At 36.1% G+C, this 16,246-nt stretch overlaps 1 protein-coding gene across 2 annotated transcripts; it reads left to right on the plus strand.

Moving 5' to 3' along the window:
- Positions 1-1,201: 1,201 nt before the first annotated feature.
- akr1a1b (aldo-keto reductase family 1, member A1b (aldehyde reductase)) lies at positions 1,202-14,365 on the plus strand. Of its 2 annotated transcripts, none has more exons than XM_059341825.1 (9): positions 1,202-1,347; positions 6,414-6,509; positions 6,899-7,018; positions 8,050-8,201; positions 9,749-9,944; positions 10,518-10,717; positions 11,336-11,408; positions 12,200-12,286; positions 14,061-14,365. In XM_059341825.1, exons 2-9 carry the CDS (start codon positions 6,429-6,431, stop codon positions 14,124-14,126), a joined length of 975 nt encoding a protein of 324 aa, XP_059197808.1. In that variant the 5' UTR covers positions 1,202-1,347; positions 6,414-6,428; the 3' UTR covers positions 14,127-14,365. The 2 variants fall into 2 exon arrangements, with proteins under 2 accessions (XP_059197808.1, XP_059197807.1); XM_059341824.1 differs by lacking the exon at positions 1,202-1,347 and adding an exon at positions 1,408-1,498.
- The last annotated feature ends 1,881 nt before the right edge of the window (positions 14,366-16,246 follow it).

Consider the following 16,246-nt stretch of genomic DNA (forward strand, 5'->3'; position numbering starts at 1 on the left):
CAAAATTACCAAAAAAGTAATTAAAGGGACCTTCCACACACAACACGGTTAAGTGCCATTCATATAAATCTCACATTAAACTTTCATATCAAGGTGGGAGCCACAAAATATCGTCACGAGGGCCGCAATTGACCCGCGGGCCTCGAGTTTGAGACCCATGCCTTAGATTAATTATAGTTTAGTAATAGTAATAGTAATAGTTTTCCTCTATAAGCGTATCATCAAAATTGATGATCGTTAGGTCAAACCAAAGAAGGGAACAGTAAACTTAACAATAAACAATAGAAAACTAGAAGAACTACTAGAAAACACAGTGAACTGAAAAAGTTTGAGTTTTATTAAAGATACTTGTGTCCCCTTAACCTCTGAAATCAAAATTTCGTCCATGCATACAGCCCTGATCTCGGATGGGCCGGACCAGTAAAACCATTATATTATAACCTGTACATTTATTTTAGTGAGAAGAAGAACACATAAACATGATTTTCACAAGGTACGGGGATGCAGAGGGGCTTTGAATTAAAAAAAAAAAGACACAAAATGACCACAAAAAAAAAACACAGAAGACACAAAATGACTAAAAAAGACACAACAAAAGACACAAAATGACTCAAAAAACCACAGAAGAAGACACAAAATGACTAAAAATGACACAAAATGACCAAAAAAAGACACAAAATAACTAAAAAAGACACAACAAAAGACACAAAATGACCAAAATAAAAGACACAAAAAGACACAAATGACGACACAAAATGACTAAGAAATACACAAAATGACCAAAATTGTTACGCTAAACAAACAAGACACAAATAAAATAGAGTCCCACTAGAAAAAAAAACAGAGTTGGATGACAGGATCACACACAATCACAAGATCACATTTATGTTGATTTTTCTGTGTTTCTTTTTGGTTCAAAATTTTGATCCAGTAAGTCAGAATAAAAAATAAATTATTATCAGGTCATATAGGTGAAGTTGTGCTGAAAAAAAAAATACCAACATTGCATTTAAACATTTTTTAAGTGGCGTATACAGGCAGGATGGAAAGGACTCAATAGAGTTAATATGCCATGACATGACAAAAAAAAAAAAAAAAATCTCCAGATTGAGTTAAAAAGCTTTTTGTGATATCTGTCATCTCCTCATAAGGTCTGGCAAGTGTCTTTCCCCGGATATGGAAGAGTCATCATCCCGGAAAAGGAAATGTCAACAAAATGAGGTGGTGTTTTTGAACGTTTGGCAGAAAAAAACCCGCATACACACTCTCTTGTCTACTTGTCCTGCAGAGGAGAACTACAGGAAGAGATCCTTGTTGGAAGTCGCAGGTTTTAACCTCTTAAAAACAGTAAGTTTTGGGCTTAAATGGAGGATGGAGCGGCTGCTGACCGTCTCATGTTATGTAATATTATAAGTGAGCTGAAGCGAACATGCAGGCGTTTAAATGTCAGCTCCTAAAGCTGCTGCTGCGTCCTTTATGTTGTGACTCTGGCAGGCGGGTGAGTAAGACGACAACTATAAATATAAATAAAACTATAAATAACTACCACTGAAGGCCGAATAGAGAAGCAGCCAAGGCAAGAGAGAGTCTATTTCAGGAGAAGCTAAAGCTAGCTAAGGCTTTTTAACGGGCAGTTTTTGTTTTGTAGCTCAATAAAAAAAACCCTCTCAGTAACTACACCTTATTCACTTTGTCTCGATACATTGTAGCATCCAATTTCTCCATATTGCATCACCCTTTGTTCGCTTACGTTTGTTACATATTAATTATTCCATCGTTACTGTCCTACAAAAAAATGCTAATGTGTTTAACGTTTTGTGGAGTCAGCTCGCTGAGGTGCGGCTGACTGTCGCACATGACTTTTTTTTCCCAGGAAATCAGCTGACAAACCTGGATTTTGGGAAAATCTGGGAAATTACCCGTTATATAAGATGTATTAGTATCCTACGGAAGAGGGTTAGGGCCAGGTAGGAGGGAAAAAATAAAGGAGGAGGTTTTTTTAGCTAAAAAAGTTACCAGAATAAAGTCACCTTATGTGGAAACCCTTTGATGCACGACATATCTTTGAATATCTTTTTTTTATTACAACAGATCATTATATCCATTTTTCCTTTCATATTTTAGGATGAAAAATATTTTTTGAATTATTACATCAAGTTTACACACATGGGTCAAAAATGACCTTATGCATTAGAAACGTAGTGATACATAAAGGGGTTTTATTCAAAAAGTAAGAAAACAAAACAAAAAATTTGGATGTATGATGAACAAAAACAAGTTAATTGAGGAAAGCCTGGGCTATGAATGGGATGAATGATGAAATTAATTTATTGCAAAGATATATAATATAAAATCTTAGTCGGGCCACTTTAGACCCATGTTGTGCATCAAATAGTTAAGGGGTAAAGATATTTACCAATCCATCCAATAAGTCATCATAGGAACATTGTTTTCTATTTGAACAGTTACTGCAGCTACAACCTGATTTTCATCAGTCATAAAATGAGCAATAACCCCCCATGACACATACAGTCATGGAAAACATTAGACCACCCTTGTTTTCTTCAATTTCTTGTTCATTTTAATGCCCGGTACAACTAAAGGTACATTTGTTTGGACAAATATAATGAAAACCAAAATAGCTCATAAGAGTTTAATTCAAGAGCTGATATCTAGACATTTTCCATGGTTTTCTTGATAATGGTTTTGGTTATTATCAGGTTATTATATGATTTTGTTTAGACATATTTTCGTCATATTGACAATAATGAGGTTGTTGCTTTAAGTCTACTTTACCAACTCAAAAAGTTACTTTATTTTCCACATTTCGACATTTTTCTCGAAGTGAAGAATTATTTTTTTCTCCCTCTCTCATTATTTTTTTCTCCTACCTGGCCCTAATCCTCTCCCGTAGAATCCAATCCACAACTAGAGGTTTCACATTAGTACCTTAGGTTAAATGCCATACAAATATACAAGCCCTCTCATGTAACTACTAGGGATGGGCATTTGAATAGATCTTTTCGATCGATAATCACAAACATTAACGATAAATTATCGATTTAAGCCCTAATATTTCATATTAAAAATGTCCATGACTGAAAATACCTGCTGGAGAGATTACGCGATGCATGTATAGAGAAATTCTGTCATTTATGGCTAATTGAAGAGTGTGTGCAAAGCAGGCAACGGAAAATTCATTACATTGCTCAGAGACACCCACACAACATGAACTCTGTTTTAAAACACCTCGAATCGATAAAACAGTTACGTGATCGACAAAATTATAAACGATACATTTACGATAATCGATTAACCTTGCCCATCCCTAGTAACTATTAGGGTTGTCAAAAGTATTGATACTCAAAAAAGTATCGATACTAAAACGTTGTATCCGGATACAATACTCATTTTCAGAAGTATAGATACCCCCCCACATGCACAGCATACAACCTCAAAATATTGTTCTAATTGTTATTGTTTATTGTATTTATTTATTTTTTGCACTACCTCAGACGTGAAGCTTGTTATTATAGTTGCAGTTTCTTTTTGCACAACTGTTTTTTATTATAAATATTTAACACTGTGGTTCTGTTAATTTTACATGTTGCATTTTTCTTGTTGTTAAAAATATTTCTGTTAAATTTTGGGGTCTTTGTTTTTATCCTGGTGGTATTAAAAATGGTATCGAGTATCGAATATTTACCTGAGTATCGGTATCGAGTTAAAAATCTTAGTACCGTGACAACCCTAGTAACTATACCTTATTTGTTTTGTCTCAAAAAATTGTAGCATCTAATTTCGCTTTGTATGCTTACGTTTGTTACAAACGTCTGTCTGTCTCCTTTTCAGAGCATTACAAAGTGAGTGGTTATGTTACAGAGTTCAGTCTGGTGACAAATGCGTGTCAGCACTTCCTCTTCCTTGGACAGTCAGTCCTGTTTTGTCTCATAGTTCTACAGAATGACTCCTTTCACTCCAGTGTAAACCAGAATGGAGTGTGACTACTAGAGCTAATGTTATAACATTCAATACTTTAATTTAAATAAATTCTCGTGAATGGTGATTAGGTTACACGGTGGTGTAGTGGTTGGCACTTTTGCCTCACAGCAAGAGGATCATGGGTGTGAATCCAGCTTGCGGCTCTTCTGTGGAGAGTTTGCATGTTCTCTCCGGGTTATCGGGCTTCCTCCCACAGTCACATGCAGTTTAGGTTCAATTGGGACTAAGTTGCTCGTAGGAAATACCTACAGTTGTTCGAGAAAGTATGTGAACCCTTTGAAGATCTAGCTTTCTGCATTACTTTTTCTATCAGCATTATGAATGTTTGTTTATATATTCAATAAACAATAACAATTAGAACAATATTTTGAGGTTGTATGGTTTAGCTGCTTAATAAGTTGTTGGATCGATACTTTTGAAAATGAGTATCGTATCCGGATACAACATTTTAGTATCAATACTTTTTTGAGTATCGATACTTTTGACAACCCTAGCGTGGTAAGCATGTTGTGTTTTTCTATACTTGGGACTAGAGTTGTCACGATAGTAAAATTTTCAACCGATACCGATACTCAGGTAAATATTCGATACTCGATACCATTTTTACATGTTGCATTTTTCTTGTTAATAACAATATTTCTGTAAAATTTTGGGGTCCTTGTTTTTATCCTGGTGGTATCGAGTATCGAATATTTTCCTGAGTATCGGTATCGAGTTGAAAGTTTAGTATCGTGACAACCCTTATTATTGGTATCAAACGCCTAATTACTGTGACATCCCTTGTTGCATGTTGTCGTTCTCATGCAGCTCTCTCCAGAAATACATTTTAGATATTTGTTCATCAGGGAATTGAGACCTGGTGTCTTTATGCCTTATCATTGCTTTAGGAATGGACACTTTCCTAATAAGGGGAGTCGGCTGAGTTGGCTTTATATCTTGGCTGCTGATGCTGTGTTGTTTGATTAGCTTGATGAGCCGGTCTTCAGATGGTACGGCCTCTTGAGGTTTGCCTGGTGTTGCTTCGGGGAAATGTTACCTGTGTGTATTGCGCTGCCTCTGAAGAATCCTGTTTAGTTGCAGGTTGATTCGGGGAGTAGTGTTTGCTGACTGGGTGATTCTCATAAACATGGTGCAGAATACGTATTTTCTTTGACCCTTTTATAACATATACGATCTATATTTACTTTTATAAAGGTTATTAAATATTTATTGTGTATAAGTGTGGGGAAACCATGACATTTTTATCTGGACGCATTACGGTAATGAATTTGTGAATCAAAAATATGTTTGAAAATCTAGAAAATATTATTTTAACACAAAACAATGAATTGTGCCTCATTATGACTATATTGTTCATTCATATAAAAGTGAAATATATTTAGTTTAATAAAGTATGTCCTTATAATCTTCACAGACATAACTTAGACTGGCTTCAGGAGAATCACCCAACTGCTTGTGTGAAACTTTCTCTTCCTTCTTTACTTTACAGCCAGACAGATACTCCCTTAACCACAGACACTCCCTTATTTGTACATGCCTCTGTTTTGAAGTGAAAACATCTCTAGCATCGCAGTCCAAATGGATAAACGAGGCTTGTAGAACCTGATAATGTAATAAATTCCCGATAATGTAATAACCCCGATATTGTAATAAAAATCTGCACTTGAGTCCATTGAAAATGTAATAAAACCTGATAATGTAATAACTTCCCGATAATGTAATAAAGTGCCTTTGCCAATAATGTAATACATTTTTTTTTACCAATAATGTAATGAAGTATAACATTAATGGAAGGTTTTTGATCAAATCAAAGATGGCGGAAAATCCAATATGGCCGAAAAACCCCATTGAGCTCGGATTGGCCCAAGGGTTCCGGTGATACATCCTTTGTGAAAAATGGATGAATGGTTCAAAAGTTAATAAACATTCAACTTTGACCTGTTGGTGGCGCTAGAGCTCTTGAGCTAGAGTTGCCTACACAGTATCACCACTTGAACCCAAGTAATGGGTGGTCTGCTGTTAAATTATTACAATATTGGGGAATTATTACATTATCAGGACTTGCGAAACGAAGGCTAACCTGATAATGTAATAACCTCCAATTAATGTGATACTTTATGACATTATTGGTAAAAAGTGTATTACATTATTGGGAAATGCACTTTACTACGTTATCGGGAAGTTATTACATTATCAGGTTTTATTACATTTTCAATGGACTCAAGTGCAGATTTTTATTACATTATCTGGGTGATTACATTATCAGGAATTTATTACATTATCGGGTTCTACAAGGCTAATAAAATGGGCATATTCTGACATTAAATTCTTGTTACTGCAGCTTTAAACATCTGAGTAAAGCAAGCAGCTCCCCTCACTGCCTGAATCATGCTCTTCTTGTCCTTTTCAAGGTGCTTCTGAGAGGCATGAATGACTTTGCAGTTCTCAACACGGGGCGGAAGATGCCCCTCCTTGGACTGGGGACGTGGCTGAGCGAGCCAGGAAAGGTAGAGGCTGCACTTACATCCTCTTAAAACCCTGTTTCTTAATATGATTACTCTTTTACTGGTGAATGTTATAAAGCAGCTGCTCTCTGTCTCTGCATATTTGAATTCCATTTCCCCTCATCCTCTACCCAAATGCAGAAATATATATGTGATTTCATGCACCAGCGCTGCAATAAATAATATTTTAATGTTAACAACAGACTTTGCAGCTCCTGTCAGCTCCACAGAGAATTTTATCCTCTTTTAACTTACTGTTTCGATTATGAGGAACACGACTTACTGTCACTGTGTAGTATCACTGATACCGTCAACCTTTATTCTAGCAGCTGCAGGAATGGATGTGAAAAGAACATCAAGCATTGTACACTACCTGCTTTCCTCTGTCACAGGTGAAACAAGCTGTTATTTCGGCCTTAGAGACCGGGTATCGCCATATTGATTGCGCAGCCATCTACGGCAATGAGGTTGAGATTGGAGACGCCCTGGAGGAGACGCTGGGCCCCGGCAAGGTAAAACGGCTTTGCATTAGAAGCTCAAAGCATATCAGTCTAGGGCTGCACGATTATGGCCAAAATGATAATTACAATTACTTTGATCAATATTGTCATCACAATTATTAATCACGATTATTCATCATGTGAGGGAAAATATTTTTATTGTACTACTTTTAAACAAACAATAGGAACAGTTTTTAGTGTCCGGTGCTTGTTGTAAACAAACAGACATCGCTAGGTGAACACCTCCTGCAGCAGCAGCACATACACACTGTACTGCTACAGAGCTAACTGTTAGCCTGTTAGCACATACCCACTGTACTGCTACAGAGCTAACTGTTAGCCTGTTAGCACATACACACTGTACTGCTGCATAGTTAACTGTTAGCCTGTTAGCACATACACACTGTACTGCTACAGAGCTAACTGTTAGCCTGTTAGCAATTTGCCGACTGGACGCTAAGGGGTTAACATCCCCTCCAGCTCTGCAGCTGGGAGAGACTGCTGCAGGAGGACTGTGCCGCTTTGACTTCTTCTTACTCTTTTTTAATTTTATTCTATTTTATTTTTTATTGTGCAATAATACAAAACAGTGACATAGACAGACAGGGAGTGAATATTAAACAACGACAATAATGGTACCCGTGTGTGTGTGTGTGTGTGTGTGTGTGTGTGTGTGTGTGTGTGTAATTTTAAAAAACATATATATTTATATATATATATATATATATATATATATAATTTTTTTTACAAATGGCGCGTGTTGTTGTGGCGTCAAGTACTACGTCACATCCTGCTTAGCGCTCGCTGGTTATTTATTTAGGAGCTACATGAAACCTAAACTATGCGTTCGCCCCCTGGTGGTTGGTGGACTACTGGTGTAGAAAGTGTTGATTAGATATGCAGGAGAGCCGCATTTTAAATGGAAATATCGCTGACAATCAGGTTAATTTAATCAAGGCGGCCAAAATCGTGATCACGATTAAAATTGGATTAATTGTGCAGCCCTACATCAGACTATATCTGACATGTTGCTTGTGCACCAGGCGCTGAGAAGAGAGGACGTGTTCATCACATCCAAGCTGTGGAACAACCGACATCACCCAGAGGATGTGGAGCCGGCCCTCCTCAAGACCTTGAAGGACCTGAAGCTGGAGTACCTGGACCTCTACCTCATCCACTGGCCCTATGCCTTCCAGTGAGCTCAACCTCCACCAAGGTCTAATAATGACATGTTTGACTCGTTATCCTGGGAAAACAAACACAGGTTTTCTTGACATAACGAGCTAAAATAACAAGACTGCTAATTAGTTTTTTTAATGTGATTGTAGGCTATTTTTTAAGGCTAGTGGAAAGAAAACATCCAAATTCCACATTTGTGTTTCTTTTACTCCACTTTTATTACTCCACCTGTCTATTTGCATCTTTAGATTTCTCCCCAATTCACCAAAAGCTATCAATCATCAGCTAAGATAATAAGTGTGTCTTTCTCAAATATATACTCATTAATGAATGGACACTAGATGGCACTCTTTATTTAACAAAGGTCTGAAAACTAGTGATGTGCCAATGAAGCCTCATGAAGCATTTTCTCTATTTTCTAGGCCCACTAGATGATGCTCTTAGTTTAAAGAAAAAGGCTCAAGCAATAGTGTTTGATTGTGCTTTTAGTCCTTTGTTGAACATTGAGCGCCATCTAGTGCGCTCAGGTAATAAAGAAAATGCTTCATGAGACTTCATTGGCACATTATTACTGAAAACTAGGGTTGTCACGATACTAAAATTTTCCAACTCGATACTGATACTCAGGTAAATATTCGATACTCAATACCATTTTCGATACCACCAGGATAAAAACAAAGACCCCAAAATTTAACAGAAACACTTTTATTAACAAGAAAATGCAACATGTTAAAATGAACAGAACCACAGGTTAAATATTTATGATAAAAAAAAGTTGTGCAAAAAGAAACTGCAACTATAATAACCATCTTCAGGTCTGAGGTAGTGCAAAAAATAAATAAATACAATAAACGATAACGATTACAACAATATTTTGAGGTTGTATGCTGTGCACAATATTAGGAAAGCTTGATAAAAAAATAACAAGTGAACTTAAGTGTTCATTCTTTGGCTAGGTATCGATACTTTTGAAAATGAGTTAGTATCGATACTTTTATGAGTTTCGGTACTTTTGAAAAACTGAAAACACGCTCAATTACCATTGCTAGAGCCTTTTTTTAAAGCCAAGACCGCCATCTAGTGGGTCAAAAAAAAAAAAGGCAAATGATTCACGAAGCTTCGTTGTCCCTTCATGACTATCCCATCATCCATCATCCAATAACAACAAACTTTTGCCTGTGACTTCTGAACTGTAAGACTCAGTAACAAAACAATTCCTGGATTCTGTGGGTCAAGATGAAGCCATGCCCTGAGTCTAAATCTTCATCCATACAGTTTTTCTACTTCTGACTCAAAAGCTGTGTTCAGGGTTTGTATTGCAACAAACGTCATTTCTCCTGAACACTTGTTATTGTGCTATTGCAACCACATTTGGTGGACATGTGTGGACCCGATATTTGAGTGAGCACGAAAGCTTTGGTGCCATTTGACCAATAGATAACAAAGTGTGTTGATTGTGAAGTGTAGAGTGTTGGGTGTAAAATGGATTGAATGACAGATCTGGAGAATGCTGTATATTGTAGTTTCTTTCCTTAAATGTAGCTTCTACTCTGTATCTCTTAGACGAGGAGACGTTGCTTTTCCCAAAAATGATGAAGGAAAACTGCTGTATGACGACATAGACTACAAGTTGACCTGGGCAGCCATGGAGAAGCTGGTGGAGAAGGGCCTGGTCAGATCCATCGGCCTGTCCAACTTCAACAGTCGGCAGATAGACGACATCCTGGCAGTCGCCAGCATCAAACCCACCGTCCTACAGGTACCATGATGATGGGGAGGTTTATTTTCATTAAACACCTCTATCCTGAAAACACACTGCAAAAAGGTCAAAGTCCTAAGAAAACAAGGAAAACACTCCAGAAGAGAATTATCAATGACAAGGTAGCCACGCCCTAAATCATACCTATAGCTTTATCGACTATTTTACTCTGAATGGGACCATAATTTACAACAAGAAGAAGACTTTAACTAGCAACTGAGACCAGAGCTTTTTTTAGGAAAATCTTTGCTGAGTAAACATAATAAATAATATTTAATAAATTATGTGAAAAGTGGTCTGATTTCCTGATAGCAATTATACTGCCCTACAAAGCCTAACTGCAGTAACTACATTTTTGGTCGTAATTAAGTTATAACTAAAAATTCACTTATGTGTGTTTTATCTTGTGACAAAGTTTTAGATTTCAATTTTGCTTAATTTCAGAGAAATAATGATATAAAAACCCACCGTCCTACAGGTACAGGCGGTTCGTGAGGATGAGGATGGGGAAAGTTTATTTTCATTAAACACCTCTCTCTGTGACATGAGTATCTTTGTGTTTTGGTTGTGCAGGTAGAGAGCCATCCCTACCTGGCTCAGGTAGAGCTGCTGGCCCACTGTCGGGACCGAGGCCTGGTGATGACGGCCTACAGCCCCCTGGGCTCTCCGGCCCGGGCCTGGAAACATCCAGATGAGCCTGTTCTGCTTCAGGAGCCTGTCTTGGCCACACTTGCAGAGAAATATAAAAAGACTATTGCTCAGATCCTCCTCAGGTGATTTTACTCAACACTTAACTAATTAGTTTGTATCCCAGAGTATAATTGTATCTACTTTTAAGCAGTGGTAGAAAGTAACTAAGTACATTTGCCCAAGCACTGTACTTAAGTACAATTTCAAGGTACTTTTACTTTACTTGAGAATTTCCTTGACAGCTTTAGTTACTTTTTAGTTATAACCAGATATGTCCTCCAACAAAAAATGTATTAACCATTTATCTCATAGATCATTACTTATGTATTGATTTCATTTATCTTCTATAAACATGTAATACTCCAATAATAACTTCTACTTCTATTTAACATAAAATGTATGATCAATTTTTTTAATTAAATCTTATAACAGTATATTTAGTAATTAAATGAGACCTGTATTTACGATATTAAAACACTGCTTACATAAAATCATTAATACATACATAATGTAAATATATATTTAGAATGTATAAGACAGTCTGAGTGGGTTCATTCTGCATAACGAGTACTTTTACTTTTGATACTTTAAGTACATTTTGTTGCTGATACTTTTGTACTTTTACTTCTGTTAGTTTTAATTGTCGAACTTTTACTTGCAGTGGAGGAATGTGCACAGGAACTCTCTGCTTATATTTACAGGTGGCAGACTCAACGAGGAGTGGTAACAATCCCCAAGAGTGTGACGGAGTCCCGCATCAAAGAGAACTTTCAGGTGGAGTAAAGATTCAGTCGATAGCTTCTTAATGAGATTTTCTAATTTTTAGAACATATCATTAAGTTATTTTTTTTAACCCTCTGAGGTCTGATATACCGTACAATATTTACTGTACTCATATTTGGTATTTTCTTAGCACAACTTCAGCATGATCTGACAATTATTTATTTCACTTTAACCCACTTTATTAACCCTTTGGAGTTTGGGGCTATTTTGATGGGTTTTGACTATTTTTCATTCTGCCTCTATAAACCACTTAAAAAATGTTGGTTTAATTTTTTTTAACACAACCTCACCTGATTATTATTTTGTCATTTTGACTTACTGGATCAACATTTTGAACACACAAAAACACACAAAAAAAACCATAAAATTACAAAAAAACACATATAAAAAAACACAAAAAATGACAATAAACAGTAAAACGCCCCCCCCCAAAAATACAGTAAAAAACACATGTAAAAACACAAAAAAATTGCAAAAAACACCCAAAAAAACCTTTTACCTTTGCTGAAAAAGAATTGATGTGCCTAATTGGACATGGAAACTTGTGGAAAAGCCAACATTTTTGAGAAAAGCTGACAGCAGGGCTCCATGCTGCTTCGTTTTTATGTTGTAAATTCATGAGGTGTCATGCTGCTGCGCTTTCATGCTTTCGACTCCAGAGGGTTAAAAGACAATTATGCTAAAAAAGCTCTGTATTTTATGTTGTGATATAACTCTAGTCTACAATAGAAAAAGTCAATGTGTGGGTTGTGAGATACTGATGTCATTTGGTCTGTTGTCAGGTGTTTGACTTTACTCTTGAAGCCGAGGAAATGAAAAGTGTTACAGCCCTGCACAAGGGCTGGCGCTACATTGTACCAATGATCCAAGTAAGTCGACTTTATGTACTTAATGTCTCTCATTGCTGTTATTTATACTTTTGAATTTATTTTGTCCAGTGTACTGAAAACGCAACGTTATCAGCCTAGATCATTAGCTAGGTTCTTCCATAATTCAGATGAACTGTGATATAAATAAAAGGAAAAAATGAACAGCTGAATGTTAAACAAAACATTTTAGGTCAGGAAAATGTTACAATTAACTATCATGAACCGAAAACACACTGCAAATAGGTCAAAGTCCTAAGAAAACAAGGAAAACACTCCAGAAGCAAATTATTATTTACTATTTTACTCTGAATAGGACCATAATTTACAACAAGAAGAAGAATTTAACTAGCGACTGACACCAGAGCTTTTTTAGGAAAATCTTTGCTGAGTAAACATAATAAATAATATTTAATAAATCATGTGAAAAGTGGTCTGATTTCCTGATAGACCTCTATAGAGTCAGACTTTTTTTTTTTTTTACAGTCAGTGGAGTCACCACCTGCTGGCCATTAGAAATAATGCAGTATTGAGGCAATTATACTGCCCTACAAAGTAACTGCAGTAACTCCATTTTTGGTCGAAATTGAGTTATAACTAAAAATGAACTCCTTGATGTCTGTTTTATCTTGTGACAAAGTTTTAGATTTCAATTCTGCTTTATTTCAGAGAAGTAATGATATAAAAACCACAAAATCCAACTCAAAACCAAGCAGTAATTGCACTTACCATGGTCTGCCTCGGATATATATACTAATTTAAACATAAAAATAATAGAAATTATAAGTGTAATTGAAAGGGAAATTATTTTCTAGATAGTGATGGAGTAAAAAAAGTTCCATAAAATTATAATAAGACTAAAATACACAAATATTTGAATAGAGTTGTTAAACACTTTTAAATACACAAAACAAAATAAAAAAAGCTGAAAGAAGACAACATTGCACTCTGTTTTTGCATTCCTATTACAACCTTTTACAGCAATGCAGTAACTACGTTTTCTGGGTCAAAGGTCAAATAAATCATGGTTTTTGAGCATAAAAATTACATGATCAATACATGTAGAAATAAGTGTCATATCACTTATCTACCTATAACCTATTTGGTTGGCCAGTTAAAACACGTTAAAAAACTTTAAACTTTAAAGTAGTTTTTCTCAGTTTTACCTTGTGCGTAGTTAGTGCAGTTAATCTTTGTAGGGCTGAATATCCTAGGCATTAAAATTTAATAGCTTAGATCAGGGATGGGCAACTGGAGGGCCGGGGGCCACATACGGGCCTCCAGTTGCAGTTCCAGTTGCACCCTCACTTGAAGTGGCCCTCAGTACAACTACATGCATTTGAGCATGAAATCTTCAAAGTGCAGTGTAAAAATGCACAAAATTACTTCTTGCAATTAATGTTGGTCTGCTGTTCTTGCACTGAAAATAAATCACAGTAAGTGGTTATTTTTATTTGCTTCAAACCTTTTGTATTCCTATTTATACTGTTATACATGCATTTGAGCATGAAATATGTTACTGAAAGTTACTGCACTGTAAACATGTTTAAAATTGCAGTTTCATCATATCTGGTTAAGTGCACGGTCCTATATGTGGCCCTGTGGTAGTGTCCATGAAAAATTGTGGCCCCCTCCAGCATTTAAGTTGCCCATCCCTGGCTTAGATTATAAAGTATTGGTAACAGCACTGAGAGTCATTCTCAAGCAGTTTGGTAAAAACAGTAACACATGACTGAATAGCGTGACAAACATATTAACTTTGGTTTGGATGGTGCAGGTGGGAGAAGAGCGTGTTCCCAGGGATGCAGGACATCCTCACTACCCTTTCAACGAGCCCTACTGACGACTCTCCCTCCAGCCTGAATTTGTGCCTTTAACCACCCGACAACACCACATCACCCTCCCGCTGATCACTGATAACTGTTCCTAGATCCTGGCATTGAAGTTTGTCTTTAGATTATGTCAAATCCTGCTCTAATCATTAGAACATTTCAAGTTACTGTTGGTGATGAAGAGTGAAAAATCTGGTATGACTGTATACATACTACATGTTATTTTTTAAATAAACATTTTGTTACTTCACATGCAAGCGTCTTTATTTACACAGCTGAATGAACTCTTGTGCTTTTTTATGGTGAATATATTTTACTCTATAAATCTGGATTTGAGGTATCTTATCATTCTACAGTGCCAAATATACATCTTAACCCTCTGGAGTCCATCTATTTATTGAAAATACACGTTTAATTTACAGTAATGACTGTAATTTATATATGATATGTAGACAAGCTGAGAAAGCCAGTTGAAAGTGCAATAATAGGAGCTTAATTAATGCATAGGAAGTTGATACATTTGAACCAAAATCTCCTGGACTTCAGAGGTTTAAATCACTCTTTTTTGCCTCTGTTAAGTGAAAAAAAATATCCCACAATGGAGAAAGATCTTGACATGAAAAGCAATAATCCAGTTTTTCTTTTCCGTTTAGATTTGGACATATTTGAATGTTAGTTTTTTTCCTGAGTCAGTATGATTTACTGTTTTTGTTTTTCCTAGTTGCTGGTGCTGTAGGTCCTTTGGATGCAAACAGAATATATTTTGGACACTGTTCATGACAATAACCAAATATTGTAGGTACCTCAACACTACAAGGAGTATTTCACTGGTTATGGAACAGTCTGCTGTGTGTTTCTGTGCTCTATCTTTTGATATCAACTTATTTTATGATTGAATATTACAAGTATTCTTTAAATATCTTGTTTTTGAAAACAACAGATCATTATTTCCATTTTGCCTCTCTTACTTTACTTTTTTTACAGCCAAAACAATTTTTATTTTTATTTTAGTTTTATTTTATTTTGCTGTTTTATATTGTTTATTTTTCTGTCTTCTTTTTTTTTCTTGCTATTCGTATTTTAGTTCACATCAATATCTAAGTATAGTCTGGACCTCTAAGAACTTTTAATAATTTTTTATTTAATTTTTTTATTTAACTTGCCATTTCTTAACTCCCACTGTCTTAAGTTGAATGATGTGTGATATGTGCCTCTTTTGTGTGTGTGTATGAGGACTCTATTTGTACCCAGAGGTAGATTTTGTTTGCAGTATGAAGTAAATAACATAGATAAAAAGATAAAAAAAACATGATAATGATAATGAATTTCATTGCCTTAAGTCTTATGGTCTGGACACAGTGCCAAATATTAAATTAGACTGCCACCAGAGCGCCACCTAGGGGCCGATCAATAAAACCTTCAAGTGTTATCCTCAGGAGGGAATTGACAATAAGTATACCAAGTTTGGTGCTAATCTGACCAACCAATTTGGAGATATAAAATACTTCAATTTAAAGAGCGCCACCTAGTGGTCATCGGCCAAAATTTTGCACAGAGCCTCAGGGGCTCATGGGGAAGTAGGATCTTGAGTTTCATGTCATTCAGACACACCAATGTGGAGATATGCAACACTTTGTGTTTTGTGTTTAAAATAGCGCCACCTCCAGGAAGTTGTTATTTAATAACTTGAGTATTCTTTGGGTTATCAAAATTATTTTAATAAGTTTTTGTTATGAGGGTCCATAGATGCTATGTGCAAAGTTTGGGGCAAAACGATGAAATTGCCTAGGAGTTCGAAAAAGTATGTTTACGACAAAAAAAAAACTCTATGCGAAAAAGGGCGTGGCCTATATCACGAGATTCAGCACAACTCAGTGAACTAGTGGATATAAGGTTTTTGAATGTGCGATAAAGTATGTGGGAGTTATTAGCCAAAACGCACTTTCCTTTATTATAGCGCCACCTAGTGGTGGAAATTCAGGATGACAATAGATTATAACATTTTTCGCCAGGTGTGACTTATATGTAGCCTGGGTATACCCAGACTGCCTTGCGCGCTCGAATTTGATTTCGAACCTCCAGGCAGTCTGGCAACTAGGCGATTTCGCTAGCCCTGTTTTAGGGATCCAAT

The sequence above is a fragment of the Centropristis striata genome, chromosome 9 (assembly GCF_030273125.1).
Source record: "Centropristis striata isolate RG_2023a ecotype Rhode Island chromosome 9, C.striata_1.0, whole genome shotgun sequence".
Taxonomy (NCBI): Eukaryota; Metazoa; Chordata; class Actinopteri; order Perciformes; family Serranidae; genus Centropristis; species Centropristis striata.